General features: G+C 44.5%; 1 protein-coding gene across 8 annotated transcripts in view; it reads left to right on the forward strand.

Moving 5' to 3' along the window:
• LOC146208277 (uncharacterized) overlaps nt 1–16929 on the forward strand; it is a 419325-nt gene that overhangs the window by 187463 nt on the left and 214933 nt on the right. For 4 of the 8 annotated variants that reach the window (XR_014704690.1, XR_014704687.1, XR_014704691.1 and 1 more), the window contains exon 1: nt 338–1250. The exons of 1 other annotated variant lie outside the window; for it this stretch is intronic. Coding sequence is in view for 3 of the 7 variants with exons in the window: in XM_084592439.1 (XP_084448565.1) it covers nt 2526–2614 (89 nt within the window). In the remaining 4 variants the exon portion in view is untranslated. Of the gene's footprint in view, nt 1–337; nt 1251–2419; nt 2615–16929 lie in introns of those variants that run through there. 3 more of the 8 variants (XM_084592439.1, XM_084592452.1, XM_084592441.1) reach the window with 1 other exon arrangement.

The following is a 16929-nucleotide window of genomic DNA, read 5'->3' on the forward strand; positions in this document are numbered from 1 at the left end:
CTGCAACACTTGATCTAGACCTGTCCTAGCGCGGCTAGCCTCCGCGCCCGCTACACGTTTGTTCACCACATTCAGACTTACCGCAGTCGTAGTCGTCCTGTACTAAGAGAGTGCGCGACGGCCACTAGGCGGCGCCAGCAGCACGCGGAAAACTACAGAGCTGGTTCCCTAAAGCGAGGGCCAAGAGCGATAAAGTGGAGAGCTTAAGCCCCTCGATTGAAAGTAACGCCATCTTGTGGAAGTCGTCGCCTGGCAACTCCTCTGCGTCTTGCCCCGACGTTCGGCCCTCAGTATTGGCCGAACGCTGTCACGTGCTATTGCGCGTTTTCTTCTTGCTTACTGAGTTGCTACTTCCTCACCCACGGCGCCAAACAACGCGCGCGGCGCACGCGAGCATCACGTTTCGCTCCGCTTCGCGCCTTTTTCGTGCTGTTTCTAGCTCCTCGTTCGCGCTGCCATGTTTCTGTGTTTTCGTGTGCAGCACATGCGAAGGTGATGGCAAACGGTTGTTCTAGATGCTATTCGCGAATCCTGACGCGACGCAAAGGACAGTTCGGCTGCATAGAATCATCGACCGGGTTTACATCGATGCTGCACAATGGCAAGCGAAGCGATTCTTTCATGACTAATCTTGCAAGTTGCACCGCGCACTGCGTGCGATTTATTAGCTGTGCATCTATGAAAAGGGCCTGCTTGACACAACTTGTGCTTCTGGAACGTCTTCATATCGCTTCATCATGAACATCCTTACGTGACTGGCGAGACGTAGACAGGGTTCTAACAACAAAAAGACACCAGTCGGCTGAAAAAGCGGCGAACAGAGTAACCGTGAGCATTGAGGATGCAGGCGCCGATCTACGTCGTCACAGCGGGCCTGCACAGATTGGGAACCACTTCTCGAAGAACGAAGGCAAAGCGGCCCAGGATTAGTAAAGAACTGGAAGAGTTTGTACCCATTGCCGGCAACTCCGAGAACTTAAGAACTTTTGACAACACCGTGCCAGCGACATTGACGCATGCACAGAATAGAACGTTGTGAGAGCACGGCGAAGGAGCATTCTGTCGTCCTTGTGGTTGGCGCTTACCGAGAAGCTAGATGGATTTACATGGTGTAGCCATAATGACGGCGGTGACTGTTGTGACTGTTCTTTGCCTACTGCCTCGTGCTTTCTTTGTCATTCTTCCAAGGGTGCCTGGAAGGCTGTGTGGTCATGACAGACTGAGTAGTGGAGGCGGAATCGGCATTGAAGGTAAGAGTGTTGCTTACCCTCGCGGCGAGAGCGGCTTTTCCGTTGCCCACATATTAATGCTTGAATTTTCGCCAGTAGTACTGGAGAGCAAAATGCAATTAAAACGCGGCTTATATAGTGGCACATCACGAACCGCTGGCTTTCTTTTTTCGTGATAGAAGAGTGGCGCGCCTGTTTAAAGTCCGTTAATGTTAGGTAGGACAGCTGCAGACGTGGAATCAGTGAGGAACAGCCGTGTCCGAGTCTGAATGAGACGTATGCCATTTTATTCAAACTATCCCGTTATCATTAGCGCCACGGATCATGTGCCCATCCTGAACGAAGTCGCATCCCCGTCATCAGGCCATGTCAAGGAACGTCCGGGTGCGCGCATCTTCTCTTGAGTAACAAACATGTGATTCGCGGGGGTATGCACAGTATCCAGAAATTGTCGCCAGCCTCGTACAGCCACAAAATTGACGCTGCCCGCGGCGCGTTTCCTGTGAAATCAACTTCTGGGGCGATATTTGATTCTCGACTACCCTAACGAGGCTTGGACTGCCGCCAGCACTGCGAAGCGATAGTCATCGGGTGCGAGATGATATTCTCTGTACATTTACGGAAGCTGACAGCTGGTGCTCGGGTCGATTTATCTATTTCTTCGATTGCGCCTGATCACCGCATAGACAGCGCGCTTGATACGTAAGCGTTTCTCCACGTTTCGCAAGCGAATGCGGCGTCACACGGCTGGACCCCGTGCTGCGTTTTTTTCCTTTTTTTTTTACTGTGGTAATAAAAAACTGGCAAATTGAGTGTTAACATCTCGCATCTGGAGCGCCTCGCGAGTTTAGTGCAAAAGTTACGGCTCTAACAAATTAAATGCCTTTGCCAGTGTCGTGCGCTTTCATGTGAATTCAACAGAAAGTCACACATATTTGTCGTAATCAAAGAATAAAAAAAAAAAAAAAAAACAAGCAGCAAGACAAAAGCAGGTATCAGCAACCGGTAAGCTTTGATAATACTTAGGATTGTGGCATGAAATTGTCCCGTCATTTCAGTGAGGCACGCAAGCTGTGGCAGATTGGCAAGCAATTTCGGGTTTCCCGCGGGCAAGAAAACTGCAACGAGTTGCCCAGGCGTGCGAAGCCGCAAAAGCGTTTACGTAACAAGGGCACATGTCCCCGCTGCTATCGGGCACGGGCGAAATAGCATTCAAAGCGAGCTGCACACCTTTTATTGCCAGGCGCCGTAAACGTACGCAGCTATGGCGACAGTCTAAGCCAGAAGTTTTCTGTTATGCGTTTTACGTTTGTGCGCGGCTGCACATCCATCGTTACGCACCTGCTCCACCACCAAGTGATGGTTTTCCCTACGTATCAGCGACAGTGAGTATACAAAGCTCATATGTTTGCCTTGGTTGGAAGCAGACTTCCTTTCCTTTTTCCGGATTTGTATTCGAGCTTCAGTGAAGAATAGCGTGTACGAACGGAAAGGAAATCAAACATTTCTCGAGCCGCACCCTCGTCCTCCCTTCCATGCTGCCTGCCGCTTACTTATAACGCTTCCGGCGTGCGTGCGTCTCTTTTTCATTAACAAGAATGATCGCACGATTGCTATTCTGTGCTGTTTGCATGGTTATTTGCACGGAGGCGGTCATAAAATCTTTCAGCATGAACGTGGCATAACGTGCTGATCTGTACAATCTAGTAGCCCTTGGAGATAACGCGCGGCTAAGGCAGTTAGATTAGTGGATGAACTCCCTGCCATACCTCGCTCAACCTCTGCAACGCACAGCGATAACTGATAATGTGGGCATTAATTGGCTATCTGATCATTTTCCCACGTATGTGAAAAACAATTATCTGATGGCGGTTTGCAGCTGCTCAAGCAACATGTCTTTCTTTATGGCGAAAGTGCCTGGATTTCGGGCGAGCGCATTTGTAAAAAATGGCGAGGAAAGAAATGCATGCGGTCATTTTGAGCCTATCAGCGATTTCATCGCCGTTCAGATTTTCTCAACACTGGAGTACGCTGCCGCTGATTCCAGGTCGGTCAACTTTGCAGGCCCGAAAAGGAAATAATAAAATAAGTTTTAAAACGAAAGCTCGGGTAATCGATATGAAGCCTTCAGACAGGTACGACTGTAACTATATTTGTTCGACATTTAAAGAATGATATTGCTCCCTGTTTAAACATTTTTCAGCAACGCTGTTATCGCCACTTGTAGATGACTAACGCATCAGACTGCCCGGATAGAAGAGGAAACAGAACGCACTGATAGCAGGGAGTGCATAGATGAGCATCTAAAAGCCTTATCTGCGCATATCTCGCACGCGAACTACCAGCCAGCGCTCGTAAGGTGGTGCCCATTGTACAGCGCGGCACTCTTTACTGTGCTCGCGCTCATAGATGTTATGAATGTACTTTGTCCAGATGGCACAGCCGTGCGTCGAACAGGATATTCCCGTTCCTATATCCCTTTTGGAGTGGGCTTCTGTGAGCACTTGCGGTCGCCTATTGTGGAAAGCAGTCGGATTATCAAAACCCTTTTGCACTGAAAGAGTTTCGATGGCGTGAAATTCTCAACCGTCGAGATCCTACAAACGCGTTGTAAATTTCACCTTGGTTTCTATACCAGGAGCTCAAGGCGTCGCGGATAGTCGGGAGCTTCGAAGAGGCCGTTTCGTGTGAATGGTCTACGAACTTGCAAAATAAGGTCGCTTCTAGTGCCCTTAAAAACTCGCAGTAGTACATGTGCCACCCGCAAGCTTTACCCACCGCGTCACTTCCTCGATGCAGCTTAAGAAGACAGAACAGTGAACTGCATAGTTAGCAGAGGGACGGGTATGGCGGGAAGGGAGCGGACTTGGATCACGCGAAAAAGCTAGTATACCGTGATTAGCGATCCGCCATCGTGGCCATCTACCGCGCGCGGGCGATGAGCAAGCGCTGCTTGGTCTCGACGCGGCTACCATGAATGGATAGATGGATGGAATATAGGAGCGTCCCCTGTGAAACGGGATGGTAGCAGTTGCTATTACGCTCATTTTTTTCCCCGATATCTCAATTTTTGTTTTAGATTGGTTAAATATACCATCATTCAATTTATTGAATTTTTGTTTCTACAATAGCTGCTAACATTATGTCACTTTTCTGATTTTAAGCCATCAATCTTCCAATCGTTTTTTCGCTAGCTTCCACCGTAGGTTCATTCACCCGGCTACTGGTATATCTAAACCCCAGAGCTTCAGGAAGCGTGACTGCACCTGCATACACTTCCGAATGGATACCATTACATTCGAGTATAATATGGTCAATTGTTTTACTGGAGTTACCAAATGTAGCATATGCGTCATCTTCATTGTTGAATTTCCTTTTGTAGTTGCGTGTTCTAAGGCACCCTGACCTAGCTGCCTCTTGAGTTATCAAAGAAAGCTTCCTTCCTGATCTGTCTTTTCCACTTTCGGTATAATTCCACACTCTGTTTCTTTTCCATCGAATTTATCCAATTTTTACCATCTGTGTTTTTCACCTGTTGCTTAACGCTCTTTATTTCTTCGTCCTTGTGACCAGCATACTTACTGGATCGTTCCCTAGTTCTTTTCCTCCATTGTGAGTCAACGCTTTTTAAGTATAGGTATTTAAATACTTTAGCTGCCCATCTGTTACTGTCTAATTTGCTCAGGCGTTCCTCATATAATATTTTACTCTGAGATTCCCGTACTTCGAAAGATGCCCTGCCCATATCTTCCTGTACCGCCTCATTTGTGGTTTTGTCGTGGGCGCCCAGTGCTAATCGTCCGATGGCTCTCTGATTTATTTCTGCTGTCGACTGTACCTTTCATTTTATGTTCAAAACCGCATTTATGAAAGTAAGCCCGGACACCATAATTTCTTTCCAAATACTTCTCAAAACTTCATGCTTGTTGTATCCCCACAATGCCCTATGGATGGATGGATGGAATATAGGAGCGTCCCCTTTGAAACGGGGTGGTAGCAGTAGCTATCATGCTCATTTTTCTTTCTGTATCTTGAGTATTGTTTTAGATTAGTGAACTGTACCATCATTCTATGTATTGAATTTTTGTTTATACATTACTAAAATTATGTCACTTCTCTGCTTTTAAGCCACCAATCTTCCAGTCGTTTTTTGCTAGCTTCCACTGCCGGTTCATTCACCCGCCCGCTGGTATCTCTAAACACCAGAGCTTCAGGAAGAGTGACTGCGCCTGCATCGACTTCCGGATGGATACCATTACATTCGAGTATAATGTGGTCAATTGTTTCACTGGAGTAATAAAGGGTACACGTATGCATGCAATGATTACAGGCACAGCACATCGATTGCAGGTGGTACACTAGTCGTGATCTTGAAACGGGTCTTGTGCACAGCACAGGACGCCACGACCTTTTCTTCCGCCAACAAGGCAGGGCGCTCAGTCAGGGCACTCAGAAAAAAAAAAGAAAAAAAAAAAGAATCGGGTGTATTTTTACTCTACTTTTTTAATGTTGGTTTTTCTTTTCCATTCAAATATATAATAAACGCTAAAATTCATGTAGCAGTCCGTCTATTGTTTTTGTCAGATGTGACGGGCTCCATTTGGTTGTACAGACATCAGGAATATATTATAATGAGTGACTGACGATTAGAGCAGGATGGGGGAAAGTAATGATTATTTTCATTGACCCATAGCGAACTAAAGCTGTCATGCGCCGAAAGCTAAAAAACAAATTGATTGCTGCTTCGCTTTTCAGGTACACAAAATTTCACATGAATCTTAGTTTAGAGCGAGCGATACCTCTACTAATACATGTACAACAATATTTCGTCCGGCTTCCAATAAAGGACTTTGAAATCAGATCAATATCGAACCAAGTACGCACTCCGAGACTTACGACGTATGCACCATTTGTGTGACTATATATATCGCAAAGTATGCGGACGCGTTTGCATTTCGCCTTTCTATGGAGGTGAAACGCTAAAGAACATGTGTACCGAAAGGCGCTGACAAATGTCCCTTCCGCCACGTATTAAGGTTGGAGTCCTTATCGCATTTGTCGCATAACCGGATTAATTAACTGTCTCACTTCTGTAGCCGCATCTTGTTGCGCGTCATGGCTGTCTGCATGGGTGCGCCATATACCTTCTTCTAGAACAACTTGGAGGCTAGACTGCCATCTTTAACCGCACAATTTACAAGAAGCATGACATGAAATTATGGCTACTTGCAAACAACCAAAAATAATGCTCGGTATTTGCTACTGGCCACCAAGCGCCGCACCTGATTTTGTTGAGAACTTTCATGACTATCGGAACTGCGTTGTCTGCCGCTATGCTTCCTGTCCAATACTTTTGTATTGAGATTTCAAGTTTCCTTATATTGTCTAGTCTGGCCCTTTTCCTCTAGTGAAACCTGCTTCATTACAATCTCAGAAATCTTTAGACTTGTGGACTTGCATTATGTTCGCACAGTGATGCATTTTATACTAGGCGCCCCGCAGAATGTTCGAACACGTTATATCTAACTGTATGCACGCATCCAGAAATTTTGTCAAGCATTTTGTAATTATCAGGAGTAAGCGATCACGTGTTATTGCAGTTCGATGATCTCATGAGTCCCCACGTTATGCAGCAGAGACCAAAATTATCCGCAATTACAGCAAAGCCGATTATGACGTGATAAATTAAAAACTTAGTAACTATCTGAATACATATATCAAAGACTGATAAACGAAATAAGCAAGAACTGGGACCTATTCCATAAAAGAGTTGAATTGACAGACACTCATGCGCCTACCAGACGCTTTCGATGTAAACTTAAAGTACCCTGCTACACTAACATCCTAATACGCCTTTCTAATAAAAAGGGAACGTTTTTTTTTTCGTGCTGAAAAGGTGTTTAATACATTTGATCACTGGGAAAAGAACCACAAGGTTGAACAGGACTATAGAAAGCAATTCGCAAAGCAAAAGATCACTTCTTCAGCAATACTTTGCAGAAAATTAATTAAGAATGCAAGACAATTCTGGAACATAGTAAATCCCATTCGTAACCACCGAATTGCTCTCAGAAATGATTCCGGAGAGCCTATTTCTTCGGTTGAGTGTGGCTCAATATTTAACCTTGTGTTTTCAAATTGATTTTCTTCTGACACTTCAACTGTAACATTTCATGATTCATGCTGCGATTTTGTTCCTGTGTAGGTAGTTGTTTTCCACTGTGCCAGAAGTTCAAAATTAATTGATTCCTTGAACATATCATCATCATATTGTTCTGACAACATTACATCAAATCTCCTTAAGCAGACTAACACTTACTCAGTGCTATATGGGGCTAAACATTGCAAGCAATCCCTGGACCATTGTATGTTACCGCTGGATTGAAGGTCGGGAAAATGGATTCCAAGGGAAGGAAAGCGTAGCAGGGGGCTGCGGAAAGTTAGGTGGGCGGATGAGGTTAAGTTCGCAGAGGTCAAGTGGATGCAGCTAGCACAGAACCGGGTTAATTTGAGAAATATGGGAGAGGCCTTCGCCCTGCAGTGGGTATAGTCAGGCTGATGATGATGATGATGATGATGATGATTTGTAGAAGATACTGTGTAAGAAACTCGCAACAGTTGCACTGCCAAATTTAATTTTCACGTGCGCGCGGGGTGATTTTCAAGCAACGTAATCGCTAGCTCGATATTTTGCTGCCACGCATTTATGGCTATCATTTCGTTCCTAATTCTCTGCATTTCCTCGGCCTGCTTCTCCACTGCCCCGAGTACCGCCTGCATTTGAGCATTCATGTGGTTACCGAATTCGTTCATTTTTTACTCATATTTCACGAGGTTCTCTACCTTCTTTTTTAGTGCTTCGAAGGGATCGGGGGCGGTAGGGATGCCTTAGTGGCCATTTTATCCTCTCCTTGTTGTGGTTGTTGCCGCGGGGGTGTCTGCTTAATGACTGGCTTCTGCTGCGCAGGGTGCTGCTGCTGCTTCGGATTTCTGAAGTTCTGATTCTCAGATAATAATGATTCGACAATGCCCGTCAATTCTTCAACCATTATCTTTAAACTCGCAATTTCCTAATCTTTCCTATCAGTTTTCTTAGTCCGAGAGATCCCGTCTAAAAAATGCACGGCCCTGCGTTCCTCGCTGGCGCTCCTCTTCCACGGGTTGGTAGAGTCTCTAGAGCTCGACCGTCCTCTAGAACGGCTTCTTGTTCGGGATCCGGAGTGGCCCCTGGGTGGTGGTAGAGCCTTCGCCCGCCTGTTAGTGTCTTCCAATTTCGGAAAAGAGTCCTCCCGGAACCGAAAGTCTTCTCTTCTCTTCGGCTCACGTCGACGGCTCTGGCGTGCTTCGCACCTAGATGGTACAATGGAGAGGTCATAAAGAAGCTCGAGCATCATGCGATACAGTCTCTGGGCCTTATTAAACGCATAGCAGTCAAAGGCAGAGACGTACAGAGAGAAACCTCGTAAAACTAGTACAAGCGTACGTGATTAGCACAATTATCCATGCGACGTCATACTTGGAGATCAAAGTGGCGGAGAAAAACAGAATAGACACCCTAATACGCAAATGCATAAAGAGCACTAGGGTTACCTATGTGTACCTCAACGGAGCGACTGTCGTTTTGGGAGTGCATAATACGAGGAGGTAGTTAGTAGAGGCGGTTAAAGTACCTCAGATAGAGATTGATTGAAAAACTTTGATTTGAAACTCTCGAACCACAATCCCTACACCTACCTATCATGGTCTCTCGTCTTTGGGTACACATGGTATGCCAAGACCGGATTCATGGACGTATTTGTTTACAAACGCCTCCATGTAGCTGCGTCTTTGTTATTAAACTTTGGGTCAGGTGGGAATACCAGCCTACGTGCCAATCGATAATGGTTGATTATTTTCCCATAATTTAGCAACCGCTCCTCGTTACCCCAGTCGTCGGGGGCTCCCATGTCTGCCAGGAAATAGAATGCTCGAGCTAGCTAAGGAGCCGCATCGTTGCCAGGGAAGGGACAGCAGCATGCGCGGGTGTCCAGATTAACCAAATTTTCCTGTTCAGTGGTTGTTGGCTAAGGATCTGTGCCGCATCTGGCGAGATCCTGCCTTTTCCAAAATTTTGAATGGCAGTCCTACTGTCGCTTATGATGAATTTTGATTTTGTTTCTGCGCAAGCGAAAGCGATCGCCACTTCATCCACCGCCTCTATATTGCATCCCCGGATAGCCGCAGCGAAAACTGGCATTCTTCGGCCGTTTGCGACCGCAGCCACCGTCGCCTCGATTTGGCCTCCGGCCGCGTCAACGTAGGCTACCTCACTGTCATCCATGTTTCCGAACCTTAGCTTTAAGCCCTCATCTCGCTTCTCCCTTCATTCTTTATCAACGCGAAAGCGTTACGCCGCTATGTTCACAGATTTCTGTCCGCAGACCGTGTCCTCAAACCGTGTCCGCAGACCGCGTCCGCAAAATCGTGTCCGCAGTAGGTAGAGGTTAATTAGTGGTCTCAATCGATAGAGGCTGACGTTCTGTTGCTGCGGAAAATATAATTAGGCCAATAAGTTAATTAGGTAATTAATTAGAATAACTGGATCGCAGGAAAAGAAAGACGCAGTATCTGTCCCACTTGTTCTGTGGACACCTGAACCACGCCGTAGGCGAAGGAAGGAAAGGGGGAGTTAAAGCGGAAAGAGAGAAACGGGTACGTAGTAGATATGAAGCCAAGGATGGGACGTCACGCCACCGGAAGTAGAGCCCCCAAAAAAGGGCATAGGAAGGGATTGGCGCGCAGTTTGAAAGTACCAAAGACTAAAATTGGCAAACAAGAAGTGAATTAAGCCACTAGAAGCAACCACAAGCAACCAACAGCAGTATCCGTGTTTTCGCATTACTCCAATGTAGATGCTGCAGTGCTGTTTAATTTTTTATATTACGGATGCATATATTTAGGAAAAGGGGGGGGGGGGGGGGGGGGGGACTACCAAGGCGTTCCTTATCTCTGTATGTCAAAGTTCCTTCTCAATCCTTTCTACGGGTTTATTCCTACTTTCGCAAGTATTACCCTGCCCGTACTCGTCGCGCTTAATCTCTCTATCTGAGATACTCTAACCGCCTCTGCTAACGCCCTCTACCCATTATGTACTCCCAAAGCGAGCAGTCCCTCTGCTGAGGTACACAAAGGTAGCCCTAGTGCTCTCTTTATGAATTTGCATATGAGGACATCTACCTTCTTCCTCTCCGCCACTTTGATATCCAAGTATAGCATCGCATAGCTAATTCTGCTAATCACATACGCTTGTACTAGTTTCGTGACGTTTCTCCCTTTAAGTCTTCTGCCCTTCACTGCTCTGCGTTTAATAAGGCCCTGAGTCTGTATCGCGTGATGTTCGAGATTCTTTGACTTCTCCATTGTACCCATTGGCCTGGAGGATCAATCCTAATATTATAATCTGTTCCACCATCGGAATTTCTTTAACTTCCACCTGAATGTTTTGTCCGGCGATGTTTTGCATCGGAGCTGTTTTGGATTATACACAAAGAGTTCCGATTTTAGCGGCGAGCTCGCGAGACCCCTGTAAGCTGCTTACTCCGCAATGATGGCAGTAGCAGACTGCAAGAAGTTCTCGACTTCCGCATCGCTCCCCTGGTTTATTATGACTTTATGACTTCCTCGTTTTCCTATATCATAGAAGGTTGTAATTTTTGTCCGTACTGTTGTACGTTTCTTACAGTTACAACAAAAGGGCAGGTTACACTTTGATGTAAGACTGTTGACACAACGATGCTGCTGACATTCTTCACTGTCCAACGACTTTTCATTGGCAGTCATCGAAATACATTCCTACATCTGTTGCATTCACTGTAGTATGGTGAAAATAGGACATGGAAGTTGCAGAAGAACTAGTAACGAAATGACTTCCTCGTTTTCCTATAGCATAGAAGCTTGTAATTTTTGTTCGAACTATTGTACGTTTCTTACAGCAAAAGGGCAGGTTCATGTAAGACTGTTGACACAACGATGCTGCTTGCCTTTGATTCGACTGAGTTATCGGTGATTATACTTCGTCATTTCTATCTATTGTCGTCGTTGAAGAAGTGTGACAGGTACAGCGCCTTTTCGTGCAATCCAATGCCGCTGATTCCTGCTTTACATACTGCGTCCGCTTCTGTATGCTGTGTGGTGCGACGTTTGAGGAAGCCCCATAAGGCGCAGCAGGGAAGCCTGTATCGGACGCCCGGTGGTGTCAACTTCGTAATGCGTGAATCGCCTGGTGAAGTCAACGGTCATGACCGAATGTGACGTCATCGTGACGTCAGTTTCGGTTATAAGACATCACCAGACTTCACGTCAAAATGATGTCACATCCGGTAATGACTTCACATCACTTCTGGTCATGGTGACGTCATTGCTGTCATGGTTAAGGCATGTAGAACCCGACGGGATGTCATTACTGTGAACACATTCAGCTACTCGCGCTACACGGCACAACCTCTGGCTTAAACAGCATCCCTTATAAAATCTGCAACAGTTGGAGGGGGGGAGGTGGTATTGCTATTTAAAAATCGCAGAAAAAATAATTTTGGAAGCAGCAGTAAGCGTGAGTTGGAGAGGTATAATGTTTTATAGGGTGTTTGTCTGTTATAAAAAATTATTTCAAAACCAGCGCTGTGTGATATTGTGTTCTTCTGTCTTGTGTTTGGATGATTTTGCGCTGCTGCATTTCTTAGGGTATGTTATGTGACAGACAACATCAATGGCTTCTTTCTGTCAGTTGATTTCTGTTGCATGCAACCACTCGCTTTAACTCTAATCAACCAATTTATTTCTGTAGAGTTTCAGGCCATTTTTCACCATTCTATAGTTACCACATTAGGGGAATGATCACTGATAGGGATTTAAAAACGCGCCTAATCAAGCCTGCGAACATGCCGGCTTGGCCTAGAAATAGCATGTCTCACTCAAAATGCAGGAGCCCGGTGGGTATCACTGCAATCGAATCCTCTTATTTCAAAGTAACCCCTGAGACAACCCCTGGCACCGTAGCCATGTCATGGGTTCTCGTGACGTCACGCAAATAGCCGATCAATCAACGGCCAGCCTTGTTGCATAAACGTTTAGGTCGCAACGATGAGGCCGATGCCATCGTCGACACTATATTTTCAAGAGAAGAATATTTTTTTTAATGTTCTCGCGTTAATTGAAATTTGTCATCAGAGAAAACGATGGGTATACAAGCGAGGCAAGAATGTTAGGTACATAGAGAAAACCAAGGGAAGAAAGTGGAATGGGGATGATTAAAAGGTCGCGAGACAACGCAAGATAAATGCCCTAATTTGCGAGGTAGCACAGCGAAACTATACAATAGATTATATATAAGAATAGATAAAAGCAGCAGCAGCAGGGCTAAAGTAGCCAAATACAGGAGTAGGCCGGGAAGCGCCAGTGTGGCATTATTGAATAACTACATGCATGTTTAGCACACTGGAGCCATGATACGCGCACCAAGGAAGCGTCGTCGTAGCAAGGAAACCAGCGCAATGATAGACATTTTTTTTCGCCACTCACAAGCTCTGAGAAAGAAGGAGAGTAGGCGTACAGACGGCTTCGCCGAGCACAAAGAGAACGAAAGTATACATATATACCTTCAGGCAAAAAGTAGGAAGGGACTAGCACTCACCGCTGGAGAGGTCAGCATCCCCGGAGCCGCTGGGGCAGGAGTGCATGAGTGGGAGTGGAGGATGCTGAAAGGGGAAAAAAAAGCTTTACAAATGAGCGGTCGTTTGCACGCCCCTCGGGGTCGTTATCATTTACGCGAGCAGGGAAGGGTGCGACACCGGCTTGACGCTGGTGACAGTGTGCTATGCGCTCTCCGAGCCTGGCAATAAAGTGCCCGAGACTAGGAATAACAAAACAAAACAAAAACGAACGAACCATATAATGCGACGAGATTGGATCTAAAGAAGCGAAATGTCTAAACGTGGTGTCATAGAAATATGCTTGGTGCTTTAGACATGCTTTTTCTGACACGTATGATTAAGCAAGCTTTTAGGTTTCACTGACTGACAGCTAATATTTTGACGCAGCGTAAGTCGAGAAATTAAGTAATTGTCCTAACGAGATGTGCGGTGACAAATATCATAGTTGCACAGTGTAATTGATAAATATATGTTTTATGGGATATTGTAAGAGGGGTTTCCTCTTTTTGATTGTTTTCTGATCATTGGTGATTTAAAAGCACATGCGCAGAAACATAAATTGAAGTTGATTGAAGCTGGTAAGGTCTTGTCGCAGCATAGGTTCAATACGGTAGAGTAAGACTTTAAGACAAAGACTGTAAACGCATAATATAATATAGGATTTGGTACTTTTCACATGCGCAGCAACCTTAAAATTTGTTTTACGTCCTGGGCTCTTAGTAAATTTATCCGTTTCCTCACATGCAATTAGCAATAGCTTTTTCAGGAGAGAACCTAAGCGCTATTTGTGCAACAGAGTTGTCCTGTAACGTGGATTTTAGTTTCCTCATACTGGTGCTTTCTTTAGACTTCTAGTTTTCCGAATTTTGCACAAATAATTCCATGTTTTCTAAAAGAAGACACATCATTGAATTTTTCGTCGTACTTGTCTGTTATTTCTCTGGCTGCCTGTCTATCTGTTTTGTCGGTTCGCCCGCTCATATTTCAAGCGCTTCCCCATTTGTGCTTTCTTTCGATGTTTAATATATAGGAGCTTGTTTGTGTCCTGCAGCTGGGTACACATTATTGCAAGGAGCATTTCTGCTCGCGTGAGCGTACTGCTTACTGGAAACCAAACGGGTACTGCTGAAACATACATAAATCGATTTTGGAGCTTCTCTTCAGCACTGAGATATATTTTATTATTCATTGTAAGTTAACATTTAGTAGCATTTGCTTCGTCCAGTTCTACAACGTTTAATTTAAGCGAAAGATTTCGGTTATGGTGTTCTCCCAGTGGTAACATATGCCACAATTGCTGTGATTATGAGAACGCTGGTCATATTATAATGATTTTGTTTTCTCTTGCTGTAAACAGTTCAGACTTCGAATGGGTGTGGCAGTGTCGGATATAAAGAGTGAAGTTTACAAGTTCTTTCAAGGTGCAGAAAAGAAAAGGGTAGTCGGTGTATGCAAGGGAGTGGCCGCACTATTCTACTACTAGGCATATTAAAAAAAAAGTTTAACAAAACGTAATCTGTAAAAAACGCTGTTTATGTAATTTCTTTTCTCATTCCAGGAATACTTAAGGTGTCTGCACTTTCTAAATGTACACGTTTTGAATTTTTCAGAGTTCAGAACTTAGCCTTAGTTTCGTGCGATAATGCTTGTAAACCTTAGCCACAGTAATGCTTGTAAACCTTAACCATAATATTTATATTTTGAAAACCCTTCGTTTTGATAATGTGTGACGCACATTATCAAAGTGTGGATCAGAGGATCAGATGATGCCTCAAAGTGCCTCCTCTGAACAAAAAGGAGGTTCAACGGTTTTCTATCGTTTTCTGAAAAGTGTGTCTGGCATCAAACGAGACATATACAAAACAGCAGAAGTGATAGTATTTAATACAGATAGAAACATGAGAACTGAATGATGGACAATGAACAATGGGTGTGTTGCGCTCATGGCTGCATGCATTTGTGTGTATGAGAGCGTGATACGGGGAGTTCCTGATGAAAGCAAGAAAGGTGTCTCTGAGCGAATAATTTGACGTAAGGCTTAATCTGTTTATTAATCTTCCGACAAGAAGTTTTTTTTCTTCATCTTGGAGGGACACTGACTAGTGTTTAGAGACAAGATAAGAGGGGAAGGTTCCCGCCAAATTTTTTAAAAGCGGAATGAGTAGCGTAATATTTTGCGAAAGCATTCTTCCAACATTATAAAATTATAAAATCTACCCAATGAACGATTTGCAAGCATGACAACGAAAGTGAAACCAAATTACAGCTTGGGTATAATCATACTTAAGACCGCAGTCCCTGCTGCCTGCGAAAAATTTGATATGATAACGATTCAGAATATGTTCACGATGCTTGCAAGAGCGTTACAGACAAATTGATAAGCTTAAAACAGCTATGCGTTGTGGTGCTATGCTTAAATACGTTCTGTCGCGTAGTTCCATAGTTGTGCGCACGATAAGCAGCACTAATATCATCTGCATTTGAATATTTAATGTTTTTCTGTCTATTACAAACAGTAAAAACAATGCATACTGCTGATCCTCTTTCGTAGTACTGCTCGTATCAGAGGCTGTGAACGCAATGTGTTCTTTAGCGTTTCGACTCGCAAGACGGAAAGCTTGGAAGTCCTACAGACACCTGCTATTAACAAATAAAATTAGTTTTAAGAAAAAGAGGACTACCTTTCGTTTTATATATAAATATGGTTGTATGGTTTCACTGACAGCTTGGCTAACGCTGATGATTAAAGGGAGGTTCTGTAACTGTTTTTGATAGCGAAAGTACGTGTCGTTTTGAGCACTTTTGCAAATAGTTTGCACAGAAAAAAGCTTTGACGTTTACAGCGGTCTGTTGAATTCGGGGACAGTATACATTCGTTTCCTGGAGAATATGCAGCATGGGTGGAAGTTATAGTAATAACTTTTGTTAGACAAAGGGAACTGTGACTTCTGATGCGCTACTGGATGCCCCGAGTTTGGCTAAAGTGGAGATCTCCCCGAGCTCTGGTGGCGCTTTCAGATGAACTAATGCTATTAGGACATGGAATTTAACCCTTGGTAGCATTCCTGTTTCATTGACTTATCAGCCAATCTGAGGTTATCGCCTCTTGATCGTCATGTGATGGGATTCGTGGTCAGTGCGATGAAACCTGCCAGGCACTCCTCCGTTTCCTAAGAGTGTTGGGTCTGCACGACAGGCCGTCGCTTTACAGTGCATGCCACTTCTTTTGCCCCTTTTACTCCCTTTTCTGTTTCTCTTTTTTATCTCTTTATCACTTTTCCCAAGTATGGCAGCGAGCCAGCTTCTTTTGCAGGTTAACCTCCCAGCCTTTTCACTTCCTTCCTTCCTTCCTTCCTTCCTTCCTTCCTTCCTTCCTTCCTTCCTTCCTTCCTTCCTTCCTTCCTTCCTTCCTTCCTTCCTTCCTTCCTTCCTTCCTTCCTTCCTTCCTTCCTTCCTTCCTTCCTTCCTTCCTTCCTTCCTTCCTTTCTTCCTTTCTTTCTTCCTTTCTTCCTTTCTTCCTTTCCTTCCTTCCTTTCCTTCTTCTTCTTCTTTCTTTCTTTCTTTCTTTCTTTCTTTCTTTCTTTCTTTCTTTCTTTCTTTCTTTCTTTCTTTCTTTCTTTCTTTCTTTCTTTCTTTCTTTCTTTCTTTCTTTCTTTCTTTCTTTCTTTCTTTCTTTCTTTCTCCTTCCCTCCCTCCTTGGTGTAAAGTGTGGATAGATTGACTTGCCGTCGAGTGTGGATAGATAGACTTGCCGTCGAGTGTGGATAGATAGATTGATGACCGAAAGTGAATCTTGCACGATGGCAGACTCTTGGGTGCCGTGTTATTCCCTTACCCCAAATTTTATCAGTCGACGTATATATATCTTCATACAATTTTATAGTGGCTCCAAGGCGACAAGCAAGTTATGCAAATTTTTTGTTCGGGAATTCATTGCGGCGTCCATTTTGTTTTAATGTGGTGCGGTATACAGTCTCTCTTCATAAAAGAGAATCTTATTGCTGCACTGCCAT

This window comes from Amblyomma maculatum, chromosome 1 (assembly GCF_055883805.1).
Source record: "Amblyomma maculatum isolate TAMU_Amacu chromosome 1, ASM5588380v1, whole genome shotgun sequence".
NCBI lineage: Eukaryota > Metazoa > Arthropoda > Arachnida > Ixodida > Ixodidae > Amblyomma > Amblyomma maculatum.